General features: G+C 49.0%; 4 protein-coding genes and 1 pseudogene across 6 annotated transcripts; 3 read left to right on the top strand and 2 right to left on the bottom strand.

The window, feature by feature from the left end:
* The first annotated feature begins 239 nt into the window (after positions 1-239).
* On the top strand, positions 240-9,390 carry LOC6601331. Of its 3 annotated transcripts, none has more exons than XM_026985584.1 (6): positions 240-293; positions 1,921-3,298; positions 3,362-4,337; positions 4,405-4,571; positions 4,642-8,750; positions 8,813-9,390. In XM_026985584.1, the coding sequence occupies exons 2-6, from the start codon at positions 1,922-1,924 to the stop codon at positions 8,964-8,966; spliced, it is 6,783 nt and encodes a 2,260-aa protein (XP_026841385.1). In that variant the 5' UTR covers positions 240-293; position 1,921; the 3' UTR covers positions 8,967-9,390. The 3 variants fall into 3 exon arrangements, with proteins under 3 accessions (XP_026841385.1, XP_002026382.1, XP_026841384.1); XM_002026346.2 differs by lacking the exon at positions 240-293 and adding an exon at positions 1,172-1,417; XM_026985583.1 differs by lacking the exon at positions 240-293 and adding an exon at positions 1,684-1,706.
* Positions 9,391-9,624: 234 nt separating this feature from the next.
* LOC6601330 (7-methylguanosine phosphate-specific 5'-nucleotidase) lies at positions 9,625-11,175 on the top strand. Its single transcript, XM_002026345.2, has 2 exons — positions 9,625-9,751; positions 9,895-11,175. The coding sequence occupies exon 2, from the start codon at positions 10,023-10,025 to the stop codon at positions 10,977-10,979; it is 957 nt and encodes a 318-aa protein (XP_002026381.1). The 5' UTR covers positions 9,625-9,751; positions 9,895-10,022; the 3' UTR covers positions 10,980-11,175.
* A 232-nt stretch (positions 11,176-11,407) lies between these two features.
* Positions 11,408-15,835, top strand: LOC6601329 (ubiquitin-protein ligase E3C). Its single transcript, XM_002026344.2, has 8 exons — positions 11,408-11,999; positions 12,067-12,814; positions 12,888-13,293; positions 13,347-13,468; positions 13,545-14,294; positions 14,354-14,498; positions 14,560-15,259; positions 15,323-15,835. Exons 1-8 carry the CDS (start codon positions 11,664-11,666, stop codon positions 15,488-15,490), a joined length of 3,375 nt encoding a protein of 1,124 aa, XP_002026380.1. The 5' UTR covers positions 11,408-11,663; the 3' UTR covers positions 15,491-15,835.
* Positions 15,836-15,871: 36 nt separating this feature from the next.
* LOC6601328 (gastric triacylglycerol lipase) lies at positions 15,872-21,431 on the bottom strand. Its single transcript, XM_026985598.1, has 2 exons — positions 21,392-21,431; positions 15,872-16,408 (listed from the first exon to the last, which is right to left on the bottom strand). The coding sequence occupies exon 2, from the start codon at positions 16,257-16,259 to the stop codon at positions 15,906-15,908; it is 354 nt and encodes a 117-aa protein (XP_026841399.1). The 5' UTR covers positions 16,260-16,408; positions 21,392-21,431; the 3' UTR covers positions 15,872-15,905.
* On the bottom strand, positions 19,445-20,195 carry LOC113564878 (annotated as a pseudogene).
* Positions 21,432-22,101: the final 670 nt, after the last annotated feature.

Below are 22,101 nucleotides of genomic sequence, written 5' to 3'. Positions count from 1 at the left end.
TCAGGTATAAAAGACCAAACTCTAATATGCAACCCTGCGTTTCATTCCACATGTGGCAAACCTTGGTCCCCTTCGCGGGCAGTTATCGGTCTCCATATTGGAATTATCGAGCCCGTCATTGTGTGCGCATCTGTGTCTCACGCATTGTGTATGTATTCGCTGGCTTTTTTCAACGTGAGCAACGAGAGCTGGCTGTTGATTAATTGTGAAAAGAGCTTGTAAAATAGTAAAAACTACACGGATTTGTGATTGTTTCGGAACTTGCACGGTGCGGATAGCCACTGCTTGTACAGGTAAATAATCTGAAAGCAATAAGTTGTGCAAAAGGACATTTTTATCATTCGAGATTTTTCTACATGGCCGCGCAAAAGGGGTGCTTTTGCGTGACGCATGTGATCGGTTGTGTATGTATCTGCTGACGACCAGAGACGCCATGTTGAATTTTGTTTTGTATTTGATCACTTCTGTACCGAATTATATTGTCGCAAGGAAATTAACCTGCAATGACCAGATACATCAATGTTTTTTTAAGTTTTAAGATGTTTTAACGTCGATTGACTGACACGAAGTGTGGGAATTTTTGAGGTTATTTTCTGAAATTGAGTGACGACTTCGTAAACTAAAACATGAATAAAATGCAGTTGCACATGGTTGCATTTTGATGTGGTAATATAAAATTGGATTCAATAAATATAGCTTTGATCGCGATTCCAAGGTTCAGGGAGGTACGCCACCTAGATACGGAACTTTCCACGTTTAAACGCCGATTTTCAGTGTTGAAAAAGTAAGGTCTATCTTCGTCTCCCGCTCCTTTTGCATTTATTTATGGTTTACATAATTCATCGGTAATCTGTGCACTCGTTTACAAACGAACGTAAGCATACAGTACATGTATATTTACATATATGTATCTAAGTCCAGTCCCTCGCCGCCCACACTTGGTTCAGCCAGTGTGCCATTGCCATGTATTCCAGAGGAACGCCTGGAACCGAAATTGCCCAATATTCACGCACGCAAAGAACACACACACACACACACACACTTACACTTCTGACGGTGGCAGCGTCACTCACTCGGTTAGAATCAATGCTGTTTTGTGATCGCGAATTCGCACGCGCTGCCTGCATTATAAATCGTTTAAAAAAATTGTTTGCATGCACTGATAAAAGCTATTTTGTGTGCACATGCGCAATGCCTTTGGGCAGTGCAATTGTTTATTGTGGCTGGCGTCAGTGCTGAAAAGAAATCAAAGTGTAAAATGTTTTGTTGATGGCTGCTGGTGCATATGGTTCTGGCTCTTGTCGCCTGCCCTGCCTGCTTGTGTGTGAGCGTTTGTGTGCACTGCTGCGACTGGGAAAAAGGCGCAAAACCAAATCGCAACAATATCGTTCCTGTGATATTTTAAGTGTCGAAAAAAGTGCGTGGTAATTTATTTGATTTAATATGATGCATGCTACATGTCGATGATTGCCGGGGAATACGGTTTATTCCAGGTGTATATGTATGTATGTGTCCCCGGCGGACGGTGCTGCCAACCCACTGCAAGATTCATGCTGCAAACTCGGCAGCACGCTGCTTGTTATTCTGCACGTGGCTACGAGACTTTCCTTGGCTTAAAGTTGTTTAATTATATGTGTAATGCACCAGCCCGCTTTGGCCTAAACGCAATTACAGCATCGAAAGATGTGGCCACGCCACGCCACCGGGTAAATGTAAATGGAAGTTAAGATTCTGAATTGCGCTGTCAACTCATTTTAAAATGACAGGTCCTGCGAAACGTGATCGTGCATTGTATCAAAAAAGTGCTGCCCATTAATATACAGTCGATCGTTTCCTGGGGCGGGTACAATAGATTTAGTGAAAATAAATTATTTTCGTAGGACTAATGGACACACATTTTTGCTTGTAAATATTTTACAGCATGACTAGCAGCGAACTGCCGCCTATCATATTACAAGGCAAACAATTGATCAAATATCGCCACCTAAAACGAAAATATCCAGTGTCCAGGGAATTCCTAAATCGCAATTGGTGGAACGTGAAGCGCTTTATCATCTATGCCCTGACGCCACGCTGTGTCCTGCGGAACTACGCCTGGCGCAGGCGACGCAACAACCGTGTCGTTATCCGGAAACGCGTTCGCATCTGTCTCTTCGATCCGCGCCTCAAGCGGATGATCAAGAGGCGTAAGAAGAACATCAGAAAATGGTCATTTAGCATCGTAAACCATCACAAGAAAATGGGCCACATCGAGGAGCACGAGGAGACGGAGCTATACAACGTGTCCGAGCCGCTGCCACCCGAGGAGTTGTCCAAGAAAATGAAGCAACAACTGGAGCTGCTCAAGACTGGCAAACGGACTCTCTGCCTGATAGAAGACTCACACAAAAATGTCGAAATGCTCGAAGCCAAAGAGATCAGTCAGACTGCTGCCAAAATAGGATCGCATGCCGAAAGGATCGGCCAGGACAATGGTCAGAGCGAATGCGTTAAGCCAATGGACATCGCCCCCTCAAAGGAGACGGACGAGAAGACACCCACAAAGTCACCCGAATCAATGTTTTCCGGCCAGGAAGATGCTCCTACGCCAGCCACTCCCAGCAAAGAGAATACCAGCCAGACCAGTGCTTGCTCTAGTGCCGAAAAAGCTGACAAATCGGAGAAATCAGAGAAATCCGGTGGCAGCAAGTTTTTGGACATGCTGATCAATAAAGCGCGCGTCAAGACCTTCGCCCGGGAATCGAATTTACCTATTGAAAACTGTCCAGCGTCCATTCCTGCGTTTACAGCGGAAGAGGATGGCAGCGGCGACTTTGTCGGCTTCGATGAGAGCGTCCATCAGCCGGGAATGCTGCTCACTCCCATAGTGCCACAGAGCTGCAAGACGTTGGAGGGGAATTCGGCGTTCGTCAGCGAATCTCTCGATGCGTACATGCGCGAGCATCACATCAACGATGACAAGGAGAAACTCCTGGAGCCCATGGGTCACGACGGGCAGGTAACCTCACACAGTTTGCCGCCACCCATGGATATGCCAGCTGTTCCCGAGGCCCTGCAGCGGCTCCGCACGGTGGCCGAGCGTCGTTCGTACCTGCAGCGCTCCAAGAACCAAAAGATGGCCATCATTAACAACGAGGCCAACATTTACAGGGAGCTGCAGCGCAAGCAGCGCCAGCGGAAGGTCAAGATTGCGGCGATGCAGCACCTGCAGGCCTCCACCACTCAGATGCCTTTCACCCGCCAGGGCTGGCAGGCGGCCAGCTATGTGGCCACTGAAACGTCAAAGTATTATTATCAGGTGAGTTTTGAATGCCTTCCAGCTGTCCATTGACTGAAAAAACTCTATTTCCGATGCCGACAGGTGATCCAGGTGGACGGTAAGAGGGTTCGTCTGCCAGGTGCCCAAGGCAACAATCTGCAGCGGGAGAAGCGTCCTTACAAGAGCAAACTGACGCCCCAGGAGGCGGCCACAGTCTATTGCAACGACCTGTGCTTGGACGCAGCGATTCAACCCAAGCTGAATATTCTACCCACTACAGCGACGAATGCCATGCATCACAAGCGGCTCAATCAGTATCCAGTATCTGCCATCTTTCCACCCTGTCCGCTGTCGATGAAGCCGCTACAGAAGCCATTGGATGACGACACGGCAGCCCTTTTGCTGGCCGGCGGCAGCATGGCTGTGGTCAGCATGCCCACCGTCCAGCTGGAAGTAATGCCACAGCTGGGGCGGCCACTGGACGAGATTGCCAGGCGGTATCTGCAGCATATTCTGCCCCATCATGACATAACCAGAGAGTGGGCCGAGTTTAGTGTGTCGACGCTGCAGCAGCAGCCGCCTGTTTGCATGAAGGAGGCCGAGGAGCAGGCTTCCCAGACGGCAGCCGGTAGACGGAAGAGCTTCACCTTCGTTATTCCCTATACAAACGATCGAAATCACATCCTAGTGCGTCGCGTCGTTGATCGGTCTGAAAAGATGGATCCCAGCTTCTACCAGGAGCCACACAAGCTGCAAAAGTTCGGTTTCCGTAAGGCTCTACCCCAGGAGCCCGACGCCGATATGCTAGACTGTGCAAACATGATCAATGACATGATCAACACGGTGGCCATCAGCTGCAGCGAGAATAGCTTCATCACCGAGGATACTCTGACAATGGACGATCCCGCAGCGATAAGCAGCCCACCGAAGCCTGCCGTCGACCTGAGTCTCGTCAAGGAGGAAGATGACAAGTCCGTGGGGAATTGGAAGCGTCGTCCCACCAAGCAGAAGCGACTGGCCAATGAGTTGCGTCGTCTCAATGCCACCATCATAGATGCGGCCGCCAGGAATGCGGATGGTATGTGCTTTTTAAACCAATTCGAGGTCATAGTCAGGAATCCTTTAATCCTGCATTATTTTTGCAGCCAAAAAGCCTTGCATCAAGGAACACTGCCAGCTGGGCTGCCTTTGTGCCAGTCTGAGCGGAGCCGAGCTGCCGATGCGGGACCATTGCGGACGCGCCGACTGCGTAATCGAGTGTCATTGCCTGGGCGGCGAACAGTCCCGAGTGATGCGAGTGAAAACGGCCGATGTAAGCTCTCATTGGAACCCCGCTCTTTTCGGGTCAGACTTATTCGTTTTGTGTGTTTTTGCTTATTTAGGGGCGAAGCATCTCCAACGAGGATGCGTTCAATTTGCGACGCAAGGCCACTGCTCGACTGGCCAAAATGGAGAAGGATTTCACCTCGACACTGGTGCTCACGGATAACGAAACGCTGCTGATAAACGAGTCGCAGGGCGATAAGAAGCGACGCTGCACCAAGGCCCCCAAACGCTACGAAGACTTTGACGACTCGAACATGTTTGACGACGACGACGAAATAGTCTCGCCCTCCCGGATCACATCGAAGAGGAATGCTGTGACTGCGGCTGCCACGGCGGCAGCTGCTGCGGCGGCGGCTTCGGCGGCAGCTGCTGCTAGCGCTAAGAATGCCGCTGCCGCTCTCACCAAGAGCTGCACCGTGAAGGACACGGATCTGGCCAAGCTGAAGCATTGCCTTGTTTCGATCCGTCGCCTGCGCGATGTGGGCAACCTAGCACCCTTCTGCATGACTCATCAGCTTTACAAGTGCTTCTGTGGCGGCGAGGCCACCGAGGGAAAGCCCGTGATCATCGAGAAGGAGCAGTGGAACGCGACCGTATCCCATTACAACCCAGAGCTGGCCACCCGAGCGCACTATAGCTTTGAGCGACAACCGGAGGAGCAACAGCCTAAGAAGAGGGGAAGGAAAAAGCAAAACCCACCCGAGCTGGAGGTGGCTGAAAAGGAGGAGGCCACGGTACTGCCGGTGCCGCCTTTGCCGAAACTAGAAGGGATGCTGGTTACAAAGCCTAAAGTTGTTTTGCCCAAGTCCCCAAAGAATGTGCGTAAAGACGAGTGTACGCCGAAGGTAGCAGTATCTTCCGCATCTTCGACACCTTCCGCATCTCCCGCACCTTCCGCATCTTCTGCACCCTCCTCAAAACAACATCCTCGCATATCGTCTCCGCATGAACGTAGCGTTGAGCTGGACAACATTTACACCTACTACATTTCGCGTCCCTATCTCTGCCGTCGTGCCGTAGCCGTGCCCAGGCGTTCCTATACACGGCGGAATCGCTGTCGCATGGATATCACCCGCGATTACGTAACTGAGACGGAGACGACCGAGAAGCAGGAGCTGCTCAGGCGTCGCATTGATGGCGCCGTTTTCTTCTATCGCAAGGAGTTGGAAAAGCAGAGACGTCGACAGTTAATCCAGCAGGCTGAGAGCCAGGGCCGGGTCGAGGCCCCGGTCATCGTCGTGCGGGACGACTCGGATGAGAGCGAGCAGACAGGAAGCCGAAAGCGGAGTGTACCGTCGTCAGGCCGTCAGAATGCGCCACCTATGCCTCCCAGCAAACGCACCAAACTGCAATCAGACAGGGCTCCGATGGAGAGTGGCAAGCTTCATTTGGATATACAAGTGCCACGCATTTCAGCCTGCTACTCGCTGAATTCCGCCTCTGTGGACGTGCTAGGGGCTGGCATGAATACAGCGGCCGCTGCTGCCGTGGCTGCTAGTGGCATAGGGCCCACCCCGGCCGATGCGGACTCGCCCAACTTCCGCTCCTTCTACAACGAGGTGGTGAAGAACATGAACTCGCTGGTCAGCAAGAAGATGCAGGACATTGATTTGGCCCTGCAGCGCGAGAGCAAAATCATACCAGCACCCAACGAGGAGATTCTGTGCATCATCAAGTGGACCAACTTCCTGGCCGCTTACGAATGTAACTATGTGTACATTTGGATTGTACAAATGAAGACGTACACCTTCCTGGCGGCCACCACTACCAACCTGATGCCTGCAGTGTGCGGCGCCATCGCCATTGGGGACACCAGATTCGCTTCCGCCAACCCCGATACCCCTATGATGGCGCGCATGCTGATGGATAGCAAGCGAAACGAGTACACCAGCCGACTGGCCGTGGTGATGCAGGGCAGGCAGAGCTATTGGCTGGTCAAGGGCTTTTTGCGCCACATGCAGGGCAGCGCCTGCACTAAGCCGACGCCTCAGACGCATCCACTGCTCACCAAGAAGATAAACGTCCTCTGCTCGCTGCTGGTGAAGCAGCGCATTCGTGAACACCAGAAGAAGCCTGCTGCCCCTGATGCTCCGGCCATTACGATTGTGCCAGAGGAACAGACTCCATCTACATCTACACCTACATCTGCATCTCCATCTCCATCTGCATCTGCATCTGCATCTGTATCTGTGGCTGCTTCAGAAGCTGATCTAAGACCAGCAGCCTCCTCCAATCAGGCCCTCACAAAGGCAAACGCTTCCAACATCCGCACGAATATCGAGTTCCGCAAGGTCACCCGCAACGATGTGGATGAACTGGATATACCCGAAAGTTACCAGGGTGACCATCGTTGGGTGGTGCTGGATCTTGTCGATGACTTCTCGCACATCTTTGTGCCCGCCTTCGGGGAGATGATATCGCTGGACAGGATACACAAGGTGATGCGGGTGGCCCGTGATAAGAATAAACTGGTGAAGCTTCAGTTCTTCCACCAGGCCCCATACGATGCATTCGTAACGGCCGCCTCTCGAAAGAAGATCTACTTCGGGCCGCTGCGGCTAGATATGTCGCCACCCGTTCTGGTGCTGCTGCAGAGCGTCGATGGCAAGATGATGCTGCGAGAGGTCTACCAGAGAGAGCATTCCATTCCCGTTCAGCCCCACCACCGGAGCATGGCCTTTTGGGTGCTCAAAGTTCAGGGACAGCTGCACTTTGAGATCGATATGGAGGATCAGAAGACTCTTACTGATTCCAATGCCCCGCAGATCCCTCTGCCATCCGCTGGGAACCTAGTTCCGGTTCCGTTTCCTGGCAATCCCAGCGAACAGTTGGTGCCCGCCAACGATTTGCCGGTTGTCATCATCGACAGCGACGACGAAGATGAAGAAGTGTCGGAGAAACATGTAAAAAAAAAGGACCAGTGTGCGAACGAGAAGCCAATGGAGACGGTGACAGATCTTGAGCCGGTGGTGGAACCTCTCCCACTGTCCGATCCGGAGAGAGTGCAGGCGCTACCGCGCATGAACTTTACCATTCAAACAATTCCCAGCAGTGGGGCCCTGCATATCACCCCAGACACCGCCACTCCAGATGCTGCCCCAGAATCCTCCCTTCCAGACAGTACCGCGACCAACTGGCAGCTGACTGGCTCCTTTGTACCCTTCATAGCCAATGTGCCGGCGATTGGGGTTCAGGCGCCCACCACCCAGTTCCTCACACCCCAGGTCCAACTCACCCAAACAGTAGCCGGCGCCGCCCCCGAGCCAAGTCCATCCAATGTTACTTCCTTGGACCCGCCGGCTCCTAAGATGGGACGCTTCAGTTTTGGCGCCAGGATCAACGAATCGCTGCAAGAGCTACTGAGCAGCGGCACCCCGACAGCCCCAGCCACAGCAACAGCCACAGCCCTGCCTGCCAGCATAACCGTCACCAAAATGGATGGCAATGAATCCAAAGCAACTTCCAAATCACTAGGCAAGGGCTGTGAAGCCATCAAGATTGGCACCAAGCGTAGTGTCTCTGGGGGGCCTAGACATTTGCCAAGACTATTACCTAAACCGACTCCCGCGTCTACAGAGAAGCCACGCGCAGCCACACCTACAGCGTGTACATCCAAGGCTGGGCCCACCATTATCCAGCAGTCGGCAACTACCTTCTCCATAGGTAATCATCAGCCGATACGACCACGTCCTACACCGCCAGTAGGACCCGCCACCGCAAGGGCGGGCACCTGTGTGAGGTTGTACCCCTCCAGGGTAGGACCGTCCACCGCCAACAAAGGAGCACGAGCGGTAAAAGACCCACCGCCGGAAACGGCTCCGATTTCTGCGGCTGCTGGGGAGGTGGAACCGGCAAAGAAGGCAAACCCACCGTACGTCCGTGCCACTCCTGGTCGGATGGTCGCCCGCGTCTCTTTGCCTGGCCAACCGTCTGCTGCCGCGGAGCAGGCCCGCTCGCGGCCATCCCTGCCAGCCAAAATACCGACGGCGCAAAGTGCGACTCAAACGGAAGGGGTGGCGACAAAGTGTACATATGGCTATATGGTGTCTAATGGACTGCCAAGCTATCGCACCAAGCTGTCGGGCGACGATTTCTTTCTAAAGATGCCACATGTGGGAATTCTGCGCTTCGCGAATCGCGTGACTGCTGGCGCCTACCTCAATCGGTGAGTAGCACAGGAAAGTCCACGTAAATCACACAATTTCAATATTCGATTCCCTCTTGAAGCGAACTCATGCGGAAGACGGAATGCAGGTCCATGCTGCCAGCCGACTGGAAGTTCCGGCCGGACCCACAGTCGATTGTGAGGCAACAGACGACAACCGCGAAAGGGCCAGCAAAGGATCAAGAGCCACCGGCCGCCATTGAAATCGAAGATTGATCCCAAAAATAGGAAAAGAAAAAACCACTGCTGTCGTCTCATTACATGAACAAAAACACTTTTTGTTTAGTTTTAAGAACTATGTATATGCTATATACTGCACATACTTTACCAATCACGCTCATCATCGTATCGTATGTCTGTCTGATACATATGAAATATGTAAACTATCTAGTTTGTAACTTAAGTTGATCATGATCCAATGTTTTTTATCTCTAAGCTATTTTTTTATTTACATAAGTTTAAGTTTATAAAAATGTGGATTTAAATTCATTTCGTTCGACCGCTGGCCAGCTGTTTCTTTGTTCCAGTTCCACTTGGCTTCAGCTATCTGAAAGTTGGTTGCAGAACTATTTATATATATTAGATTGTGTGCTTTCTTTCTTTGGAAAGCAAATGTTTCCAACTAAACTATTTCACACAGTTCGTTGTTTTTTCAATTCAAATTGATTTGTTTTCAGGCCCTTCACAGCTGTTGCTTGGATTTCGATAAGTTAGTTTCAGTTCCACAGCGTTCCAGAAATTGCTGCAATCAACAGCTGTTCGTAGTTTTTATTGCAAAAACCGCGCGACGCGAGTACAAGTTAAATAAGCTGATTGTTTACACAGCGTTGTTCCGCATTGTTTTTGCTCATATGATATATAAATAAAAAGCTTGTCATATTAAAGCTTCGATAGTCAGCTGATAAGCGCCCACGCATTCATTCGTACTGGTATAGGGGGGAAATTGGAGGCGGCAAAGCAAAGCAATTGAATTGTCAAATTTAAAAAAAACCACAACCAAGGTCAGCCACACATAATATAGAACGACCAACGCGCAACCACATTCACATAATCGTATTTGCTGACATACATAAGTGCAGGGGAAGCAAAAATATCGGGATATAGGCGACGGCACTAATTCGCTTAACCACTATAACATTTGCAGATACTGCTGAATCGAAAGCTCCCTTCCCCAGCGAATTTCCATCGGTGCAGTCAGCGACAATTTTTCCATATCAACGTTCGCGCCGTTAAAACGCAGACGTCTTTCTGTTTGTGTCCGAGAAAACTAACATGGGCTGTGAGGAGAAGCAAGAAACCACCAAGCCAAGCCTGCGCATCCAGGACATTCCGGTGCTGATGCAGGACCACTGTCGCATGCTAGATCCCTCCAAGGTGGAGCGCATCATCAATGAGTTCGTACAGGGCGGCCCGGAGCGCATGCAACTTGTGTCGGACTTTGACTATACAATCACCAAACAGCGAACTGAGGACGGCAGTGTGGTGCCCTCCAGTTTTGGGATCTTCAACGCCTGCCAGTCGCTGCCCGATAGCTTCAAAACGGAGTCGGACAAACTATACCATAAGTACAGGCCAATTGAGATCGATCCGCACATGCCCATCCCCGAGAAGGTTCAGTACATGGTCGAATGGTGGACCAAGTCTGGTGCGCTGGCCACCGGCTTCCCCTTCGATCAATCAGAAATAGATCAGATTGCCAGCAAGTATAAAAACGCGCTACGTGACCGTACTCATGAGTTTTTTGCCGATCTACAGCGCTTGGGCATTCCTACATTGGTTTTCTCCGCCGGACTGGGCAACTCTGTGGTCTCCTTGTTGCGCCAGGCAAATGTGATGCATCCCAATGTAAAGGTGGTGTCGAATTTCCTGCAATTTCGCAATGGACTTTTGGACGGCTTCCAGCAGCCCATGATACACACCTTCAACAAGAACGAAACTGTCCTGGACGGCAGTGAGTATTACAACCTGGTCCACACACGCGACCACATCATCGTGATGGGGGATTCCCTAGGAGACGCTGACATGGCCTCCGGCGTTCCGGCCTCTTCGCATATCATAAAAATTGGTTTCCTTTTCGAACATGTGGAGGCCAATATGGATAAGTACATGAAGACATTTGATATCGTCTTGGTGGATGATCAAACAATGGATGTGCCCCGGGCCTTGCTCGCTCTCATCGAAAAGCAGCACCAGCTGAAGCAGCAGGCCACAACGCAGAGCACCCTTTGAAACCTCGGACAAAAATACGTAGTCCGTTTGTATCGTACTCAAAAAACGTTCCTGCTTTCTCATTAGCAGGAATAAGTGTTAAATTGTATTAGCAAACACAAACACACAGCAGAAGCTACTAATTAAGTGGTTTAGATTTAACCATTTCATCCATTCTAACAGAAATTCACACCATATTAAATGACAACGTTGTGCTACAAAATTATTTATTCAATTTTATTTAGTATATATTTAAAAAAAAAAACGAAATATTTCAGGTCTGTTAACACAGCATCGTTAACAGTCGCCATTAACAGACGCTTAGAGATGGTCCACTGCCAGTTTGGTTTAACTTAGAGGTGGACAGCTGACGACAAGATAGCTGGAATGATATCGACATCTATGCCAGAAAAATACATACGAAAACTTGCAATTAGATATTTTATTTTATGCATTTAAATTTGATAGGTAGCTCAGTTGTTCAAGTGAAGATTATAGAGCAAGGCCCTCTGCCACAGTGCCTTTTTTGCAAACTGTTTCGTGTTGCGTCTATTTTTGAAAGTGTGAATAATGTCCTAGGAAGGTGGTGCGAGGTAGTAAAGAGAACGAGATCAGCTGCTGGCAACCACAATAACAACAACAACAGGAACGTAATAGAAACAAGACGGAACAACTTCAATATTAAACCAAGACAAGTGCAGCGTCATGTTTGGATTCGATGGCGAGTACCGTCGTCGTCCGGTGCAAAGTCTTGGTGGCGCTTCGCATACACACGACCGGGAGACTGTGATTCGAAAAGCAGCCGAGGAGCGACAGAAACGCAATGAGCTGCGCCAGAAGGCCAACGGCGCCGTGGTGCTGCAGTCCTATGCCCGTTCTTTCATTCATCGCCAGCGTCTCAAAAGGGCGGAGCGTGAGGCCTTTGACGTATACCTCCAGGTTCATCGCCACCGCCTGACGGAGGATGAGAGTCTTAATTTTCTGTTGCGTCGCCTGAACTTCTTCTACAGTAGTCGCGAAGCCAAGGACGGCGAACGTTTGGTATGATCTCGTAAAACTTTCAATTACATATTCCACTCGCTAGCCGGGTTATGCTTTGCTTTTCCAGATTGAAGTCTGTCAACAAATCCTGCGTAGCCCTGGCCGCCTATTGCAGCATTCAGCCTCGGATCCGATATGGCTGTTTCGTGTATGCAAGCTCCTAGACGCTTGCCTGCTCCAGCTGACACTCTCCCAGGTTCCCCAGGCCATTCCCCTGCGAATGCTGGAAACCTTCACAACCGTCACCTCCGTGGAACGCTATGTGAACGATGAGACATTGCTGTTCAAATATTTGGAGCGTGTGTTTGGGTTCCTAATCGCACGCAACTACTTCCTTCGCTTGCGCAGGCTGCTGGATGAAAAATGCCCGCCGCTGGATGGGGAAACGCTGCATGCCCCCAGTCCGCAGGCCGATGCCCTACTCCATTTGCTGCTGCGTCCGTTGGCAGTGGCCAAACGAGCCTGTAATGGGGGCCAAGTATTGCCCGTGTCATTGCTCGTGTGCCAGAATTTCATAAAGGATATCCTGGCCACGCCCCACACGGATGCCATACGTTCTTTCGTACTCCCCTGCCTGGCAGAATGTCCAGAGTTCCCCTTCGATCTGCTGATGCGCTCGCTCATCGATCTCCTGGAAACAGCAGCGGTGACTGCGACATCGGAGTCAGATAGTGCCTCCAGTCGGCGCAGCTTCTTGTTCCATGGAGCAGACACGGGCAGCGGCGGCGCTAAGCAAACCGTGGCCCAACCAATGGATGCCTTGTTTACCTCATTCTTACTTAGCTCTCTCTTGGTGCTCGACCGCAGGCAGCTGGGTAGGTCGCTACAAAAATATTGTATTTGAGTACCCGGATCAAATATCCATCATAAATTGTCTTGTGTCTGCAGCCACATTGCAGCAGAGTTCACTGCTCACTGTCTACGTGCGAATCATAGCCGAAATGATGCCCAACATTCTGCTCCTTCCCAAGTCCACTCTACGAACGCATGCCAATGCCCCGCATCGGCATGTGGACAGCGACAATGAATCGGATGAGGAGGAAGAGGAGGACCAGCCAGTCGCTCACACACTAGACTACGATATGGAACAGACATGCCGCACGAGCGCGGAACTAAGCAGCAAGGAGCGTGACTGTCTGCTGGAGTCTATAGCCACACTGAACGAAACGGAGCGCGTGGATTTTATTGTCCAGCAACTTGATCCTCATATCGAGCACAGCCAACTGATCTACGCCCTCTGCGAGATCTGCCACAACCTAATGATCTACAACAAACACGCAGTCTTCGAATATAAGTGAGAATATGGTCAATAGTGGCATTCAGTTAAGTAAACTTTCGCACTTGCAGGCTGCTCTACACTCTGGCCTTCACTCCGAAGTTTATACGCGCCGTATGGTTCAAGCTGGCCGCCGAATCCACACAGCTGGGCTTCTCAGCACCGCTTACCCTCATTTCCAAGGGGGTTGTGCGTAAGTGTTCTTTAAAATGAAAGACTAAGCTTCTTTGGTTCCATTACAAATTGCCATTTCTTTCGCATTTCCACAGCGAAGCAGCAAGGAGTGGATCGCACCATTCCACTGTTGGCCACGTTTTGTATGCTCTTTGGACGTCTGCTGCCCACTCTGCACGATGTAGAGTTTGTGGAGAACAAGCTGATGCCGACGACGCACGTTCGACTGATGCCATTCTCTATTGCGGAGATTGTGCAAATGTCGAAGACGCTCAAGGACATTAGTCTGGGCCTCGTGGAGCTGGCCTTTCCAGAAACGCGCAGCAATTTGGCCAACTATCGCAGCGTGTTGGGCCACACAGAGGCCGATGACAAAAAGCTGCGTCATCAGAAGCAGATCTGGGCCAATCTGCTCAATGTTGTGGTCTTTGTGCTCAACCAGATACACACGCGTGACCTACGCATGGGCTTCTGTCCGGAGTCGCACTGGACTGTCAGCCGATTGGACCTGCCGCTCGACAGGCCAACCGATCTTCCCCTGACTCATAGCAGCCGTTTGCGCGGCATTCGTCCCTTTCAACCGATCCGGGACTTTACACGCGAAGACTTCGAGAACGGTCCGCCCATGTCCACCAAGCAGATACGCTCAATAACCATTCTGCGCGAGATACCATTTGTGGTGGCCTTCAGCAAGCGTGTGAGCATTCTTCAAGGTCTGGTGGCAGCCAACAAGATGCGAGTACAGGGCCATTTGCAAGCCTTCCTCCAGGGTCCCTCCATTATGATCACTGTCCGGCGGACGCATCTATATGAAGATGCCTACGACAAGCTGCGCCCGGAGAATGGTATGCTCTCCCCTCCTATTCCATAATGTTTGATATTAATGAAATGATCTTTCTTACAGAGCCGGATCTACGTCCGAAATTCCGCATACAGTTTGTCTCTTCGCTGGGTTTGGATGAGGCGGGCATTGATGGCGGCGGAGTTTTTCGCGAATTCCTATCAGAGCTTATCAAATCTGCATTCGATCCCAATCGGGGTTTTTTCATGTGAGGACATTACTTATACCCAAGGGGGAAATCCCTTTATTCATTATATTGGCATTACCAGGGTAACCACGGACAACAAGCTTTATCCGAATCCGAATGTGGCGGATCTTTTTGGCGACTTTGAGAAGCATTACTATTTCATTGGTCGCATTCTGGGCAAGGCGATATACGAGAATCTGCTCGTGGAGCTGCCGCTGGCTGAGTTCTTCCTGACAAAACTGGCTGGCAAATACTCGGATGTGGACATACATCAGTTGGCCTCGCTGGATCCGGAACTATATCGCAATCTGTTGTACTTAAAAGACTATACGGGGGATGTCAGTGAATTGAATTTGGATTTCACCGTGGCCAGCAGCTCTCTGGGACAGACACAGATTGTCGAGCTGAAGCCGCAGGGCCAGAGCACTCCGGTGACCAACTCGAATCGCATTGAGTATATCCAGCTGATAGCCGACTATAAGCTCAATGTCCAGATACGTCGCCACTGCAATGCCTTCCGCAAGGGTCTGTCCAATGTCCTGCCCATCGAATGGCTGTACATGTTCAGCAACAAGGAGCTGCAAATACTCATCTCTGGTGCTGAGATTCCGATCGATCTGGAGGATCTCAAGAAGCACTGCAAGTACGGCGGCGAATACACGCCGGAGCATCCCTCGATTGTGGCCTTCTGGGAGGCATTAGAGGGCTTCGATGACCTGCAGCGCAGGCAGCTGCTAAAGTTCGTTACCAGCTGTTCTAGGCCACCGTTGTTGGGTTTTAAGGTTTGACCACTAGATGGAATTTCATTTGAACCTGTTTTATCTTATATTAAATATCGTTTGCAGGACCTGGATCCTCCATTCTTCATACAAAATGCTGGAGATATGGAGCGCTTGCCTACGGCCAGCACCTGCACCAATCTGCTGAAGTTGCCGCCATTTAATACTGTGGAACAAATGCGCGAAAAGCTGCTCTATGCCATACAGTCCGGTGTGGGATTCGAGCTCAGCTAATCTGCCTCCCACCTATACACCCACAGTACCACTCTCCCTTGAACAGGGTACACATATCCCCATACCCGGAAAACACGACTCCAATCCAAGGGACCCACCAGGCACACTGGTACATAGGCAGGCGATGTAGGCGGTGCAGACAGTGCATCTATTCCAGTTCTTCATAGTAAATATATATGTATATGTATAATGACTTACCTAAATACGACGTGTAAAGAATGAAGCTTTTGAGGTCTGTTTAGCAAGGTTTTTCTTTTGATTATTTTTAGTTTAGATTTTGTTTTCCCCATAACAAGCTATGAGTGTAACAAACTATAATGAATATTTCCACGACTAAGACGATTAAACCTATTGATAAAATAGATTAAAAGTATCATTGCTGTCCCTCTACCACTGTAATTCATCATCATCACCATCATCTACCCTGGAGTGCTACTGCTGCTGCTGTTGCATCCAGTTGCCAGGCCTGTTGAATGATGCGCTCATAAACCAATTGCGAGGCAGTGACGGCAAACAGAAAGTCAATGTGATTGTAGCCTGGAACCTGATACAGCCGCGTACGGCTCTGGCGCAGCTCGTTAACCAGTCGCTGTACATCCGCCTGACTGGACAAGGCATCGCGAGTACCATGAAAGATCTGCAGCTGGAGGCGAACATTCCTCAACCGATATGAGGGGGGCGTGGGCTGGCCATATCGCAGGCTGTTCAGCCTTGGCGAACGATAGTCGTATTGCTGGAATTTGCCTGCGGATGAAACGGAGAGAGACATCAGCAGGATGGAGAAGGATTACCTTCCCCACTCGCATCAGGCATATGTCATCTCTCCGACTTACCGCTATTGATGAGCTGCCCGAAGTGCTGCAACTGGCCACGCGAGATGCCCGCCGGAATCGTCTCCAGGATGCGTGGCAAGAGGCTCTGTGAAAGGCAAAAGCCAAAGCAGAGGCAAGCATGAAGCCATATTGTTAGGCTTAAACTTCCAAAACGTTTAAATTGTATGATATGAAGCCGGATATACGACCTCTCGACCATTCATGTGTGTGTCGGCCGGCGTATCGGTGTGTGTTCAGGCTGCTATTTCCGTTTCATTGCGACACAAAGCATACGGAAGTCCACACAAGCACACACACATACACACATACACACAAACACACATGAGCAAACACTGAAGCGAGGTCGCAGGCCAAAGGCTAGGAGGTCCGTTCGCTTTGATGGCTGCTCTGACCGTTGCTTGGAATTTTTATTATTTGTTTAGAAATTAGCTGCTTATTTGTTGATCAGCTTTTGATTAAGGAAAATGCAAAGGAATTTTCCATTTAAAATTGAAACTCATTAAGATTGATTTGGGGTGGATAAATTAAACTAAGAGCAAGAGTCGGAAGATTAAAAAGCTTCCATTAATATTGTTATTAAGAGAGTCGGACATAGATTCTCATTCTGCTTATCTTTCGTACAATTTTTCTTAAATTACACTTGCAGAATTCCACAATTGATTAATTGATTTTTATTCTACGCATTTATTTGACAAGACATCTCCGCCTAGTTTTTCTATTCCCCAAAAACACTGAATAAACATCTTGCCAATTTTTCCTTTGATACTATTAAACTCTATCGAAAAAGTTTAATTTAAAACGAAAAAATCGCTGCTTGATTGAATACGAATGGGATATTCATTTGGAATATCCGCAAAAACTTGGTCACTTTTTGTGGATGTCGACTGCATGTTTGTGGCATTCTTTTTCCATGCCGCAACGACTCTTGAATGGAGTTTTTAACTGTAGTATTTTATGTAAATCCAGCGACTTTAAATTTCCATGACAAGCCATTGAAACGTTGCATGCGTCGTGGGGCGTCGTGTGGAGTAGTGTCGCGTCCTGTCGTCGCGCGTCTCCTTGCCCGTTGAGTGTCGCTCTGCGTCCTGCGGCGACATATTTTTTGTTTTTGTTTTTTTGTTGCTATTTTGATGTTTATTTGATTTTCCGCCTGGCCGTTGCATTTCCACACGACAGTTGTTGTTATTTTTGTTGCAACCAGCTTGCAACTTGTGGCAAATACGAGCAATTTTTGTGCCGCCAGCTTGTTTGTGTTTCCAGAGTGTTTCTTTGCCCCTTCCCCATGATTATTCGCTTGCGTTTTTCTGTACATTCTTTATTCCCTCTCGAATCTTACTCGACGCATTGCAGCATTGCTGTTGGCCAAGTCTGTTGAACTCCATGCGGGCCCCGGCTTGAGGGGCAGCCCGCTCCTACTAAATATGCACAAATATTTATTCGGACGTCTATCTGTATGGTGTGGCATGTTCGACAGTTGTCGCAAGTATCGCCATCGCCATCGCCATCGCCTCGCTCCATTTGCTCAACTCTGAGCGTCTTTGCTCCCTATTTGCTTAGCCATATATTCTCCTTTTATTTTTATTTTTTTTACTGGTTGCAGTGACTAGTTTGTTGACTTTTTTATGGAAGCCATGACGATCCGACAGATATGGCACGCGGTTGCACTTAGTGATTCCTGTGTCAAGTGGCAGTTGCTGCCAAATTGCTGTTGACTTGCCTCCGTTTGGCGCTCCGAAGTTTCGGCGTTGAAGTTTCAAATTGACAAACTTATTCATGTACAGGGAAACTGGTTTTCTTTTGGTTCTTCCCTGGGAGGAAGAGTCATCAATTGAAGGGATTCGCTTGGAATTGGTATTGAAATAAAATACAATATTCTGAAATTCCTGCGATAAAACTTTCTTTGATTTGAAGCTATTAAGACTCTCAGAAATCGGACAAATCGTATTTATTTATAATAAATTGATTGCGTTTCCATTGTTGCATATTTCATGAACGATCAATTTTTTATGTTGTACTTTTTGAGGGCAGTGTTTTGTTTAAGTTATACTGTGTTTTATTCATCGTTTTAAATGCTTGTTTATGGCTGCATATGGAAAGAGTCTTTAGAGTTATATTCCCCAACAGTTTCCAACCATTTTTTCACTGTCTCTTGGCAACTATAAAAAGTGAACATCCGGCTTCGGCAGCATTGGCGTGGCCCAAAAACCAATTGGCCCAAGCCCTTACCCTAATAACTAACAAGCGGCACTTGGCGTCCGTCCGGAGCATGCCACATACACCAGGCACACTCCAACAGACTCACTCCAGTCGGATAGGTAAGCCTTTTAAGCACGCGCCCCCGTAACATGGCGAACACACAGATAAGCCATAAAGTTTTTTCTTTCGTTGCACGGGCGCGATTTATTCGCCATATTTCACAGCAAAACAAAATTCAAATGTACCGAGTGTACCATTCGCATGCCAGAGGGAAACAAAAAGTGTTTAAGGCAGCGTGCCGTATACGTAATGTATGTTATACTCTAGTTAGCCTCGCCAGCGGAACAGGCGGTGGGGAACTGTGCGTGTGTGTGTATTCCTGGAAAGGGTTATAGTTCGGTTGGGCAGTGGAAAAGTTTAGCGTACCTTTTGGCTGCACATTATAGGAGATATACAAAAGGTTGAAGTGCCGTCGAGTCTATATGCAGATGCTCTGAATGGTTAATGATGTGATTATTTAATAAAGATATATACATATATGTATATATATATATATATATACAGATATATATGGATTAAATCTGTTCATCCAATTGAATGTCTGACGGACCTTCTCACAGTTCTCGATTGTTTGGATATTTACAGTCCAAAGGTTATAAACTTTAAGCCCATACCGATATACCCATCTGCACTCTTCCTATCCACAATAGTTCTGACCTAACTTCCAACCAGGAAGCTGAGACCCGGTAGGAGCAGCTCGTTTACGCATTTAAATTCAAATAACTTTTATTACCAAAACTAAGGCTTCTCCCCCAACTTCCAACCTTCCACTTCCGCTCTTTTTCTCTTTCTCTCTGTCTGTATGTGTGTATTTGCCTGTATGTGTGTGTGTGTGTGTGGCAGCATGGGGTTTTGGTTCAGTCCCACTCCTGAGTGCAATAAAAACTTTTGCATACAACAAGAAAAAAGTTTTGGGGCCGCTTTGTTGGCTAAATTATGGCCCGCATATATAATCGTACTCACACGATCCACTGGATAGTCGCTGAAGCCCACATAGAGGGAGGTGAAGAGCGTGCAGAGGGTGTAGGTGGGCAGGGTGGCACTGCAGAAGAACTGCCCCCCCCTGGGTCAGCGCCGTGGCGGACAGCAGCTCGTTGAGGCCCAGCTTGTTGAGTAGCATCTGTAAGGGGGGAGGGGTTCGGATTCTAGGATCACATTCTGGTGATGTGTCCGCTCATCAAGTATATACGCACGGTGACCCCAGAACTGTCGCTGGCCAGCAAACGCAGCGGCGGACTACTCAGGTGCTTGAGAAAGGCCACGGGAGCCATTAGGGCCGCATTGGCAAACTTCGAATTGTACTCGGGACGCTGCGACAGGAGCACCAGCAGCACAGTGGTTCCCTGCGAGTGACCCACATAGTGTACCTGCCGGTGGCCTGTCATTACCAGTACACGGTCCACGATGGCGGGCAGGTCGTAGAGGCCAATCTCGTGCCAGCTGAACTGCCAGAACCGCGCCTGACTCGTCTGCAGAGTGCGGTGCCGACGGGAGTGCGTTGTTCCCCGGGCATTTGGCAGCCAGACGTCAAACCATCGCCTGTGCAACTCCACTGCCAGAGCCTGGCCCCGTCCCGCAGTCACGAAGTCTGCGGCCGAGCCGAGGAGTCCGTGCATCAGCACAAAGGGCCGCAGCCTGGCCCTGGTCTCACGGGGGCAGCTCTGGTTGCGAGGCGCGGGAATGCGATGAAGACTCAAGAGATACCCGTCGGCGGTCTGCACGCGATGCACTTGACACTCGAGGCGATGTAGCTGCGCCATCTGGCAGACGGAGTCGATCAGGCCCTGCCCGAGACTGACACTCCGCAGAAAGCTGCTGCTGATCAGCAGAAAGACTACGCAAAGTTTCATGTCGAGCATGGTTATAGCCAAGTGACGTTCGAGCGGCTACTGTGGCAGTCAGTGCATTTGTTGACTGGTTTTGTGTGCGTCTCTCTGGCAAACGTCGCGTATACGCAATGCAAATACTGAATGAGTGACTGAGAATGGCGGTGGAGAGAGGGGGTTTGCTTTAAATAAATACATTTACATCTTTTGTTTGCCCGTTGACAAGCCATTGAGGGGATCATACGGGGCGTGAGTCGGGGCAGAGGAGGATGGCCTAGAAAAGATGAACAGAACTCTCCCGCATTTCAAGCTCTTAATTCGGATTTAAATATTCCAGTCATTCATTGGCTCTTTATTCTCTGAATACTTTGCATTTTTCTGCACCATTTAAAGGATTTTGTAATCCTCCCAATTAATGTGTTATTATATTGGATGGTAATCAGTCCCCTAAGAGAGCCCCCAAGTCCTCCCATTCATTCTGGATGCACTAATTAGCAGAATTAATTTACAGTCCAATTTCGGGCTGATTTGCCTTGCTGCAGTGAAACGCACTGAAGTGCACCAGGCCGCAGTTGGACCATGCCCACTCGTATACATAGGTATGCGTATAATGAACGCCTGTCTGACTGACTGAGTGATTGAATGACTGTGGACAGCAGTAGCAGCAGCAGAACAGCAGATGTTGGGGCTGCCTATGTGATTTACCATTTGAATTGTCTGAACGTGTTGAAAATGCAATCGTGCTAATTAAAATGACCGCGGGGCGAGAGCGTGTGAAATTATTACACATCCATAGATGTGACGTACACCCCAATGATAGAGGTCGAAATCGGTTGAGTGGATGCCGGCCCGGCTGGATGGCAGACAATAATTGAGTGTGGTTCCCCCAGTCAGAGGTGGCAGGTCAAAATTAAAAGCCGTTTAACGAGTGAGATTATGTATCTTCTGTAATCGTACATATATGCTATGTCCCCCATAAATATTACCTTTATTTAGCTGCTCTTCTGACTCCTGGAGAGGATAGATACATACATTGAACCAATTCTTAATTTATAGAACCAACACTCTCACAACTCAAACTCAAAGTCCAAAAACCACTTAAATTCTCTCTCCTGCAGCCAGTGCTCTAATACTCAATCTCAACTTGACCTGAAACCAAAGAAACTTTTCAGAAGATTGCTGAAATGAATGCGCAACCCATCACATATTAACCATTTCCAACAGCGATTTGTGTACTCGCTTTCAGGAGACTTATGAAAATTCATTTTTGCCAAAATAAAAGAGGACAATTTTATGTAAATGGTGAAAGCGGGAAACCAAAAAAGAAAACTCTGAGCGGGAGCACTAAGGGCGAGGCGAAGACAACATTGCAAAGGCAGCTTCAAGTTAAGTAAATTTGATTCAAGGACACTTGACTTGGCGAGGAATCCTTTTGGCTACTTACCCAACCACCCCCATACCCCACACCACTTATCCTCCATTCCCCCTCTTCTACGTCCATCTGAAAAACGATTTTAATACTTTCCTCGCACAAAAGCTACTTAAAGTTTGCCTTTGCTCGAAGCTTAATTCGTTTTTTGTCAACAGCAAAGAAAACAACCAGCAAAAATAAGAATAAAAGTTTTATTTTTAAATTGAGTTAAGTTAATTTTTTTTCTGCCTTTGTTTTGGACAAGTTTTTTGTCTGGGGGGACTC

Source organism: Drosophila persimilis, unplaced genomic scaffold, assembly GCF_003286085.1.
Source record: "Drosophila persimilis strain 14011-0111.01,24,50 unplaced genomic scaffold, DperRS2 tig00000002-arrow-pilon, whole genome shotgun sequence".
Classification (NCBI taxonomy): domain Eukaryota; kingdom Metazoa; phylum Arthropoda; class Insecta; order Diptera; family Drosophilidae; genus Drosophila; species Drosophila persimilis.
Note: the sequence above shows the minus strand (reverse complement) of the source record. Positions and strands in the feature narration are given on the sequence as shown.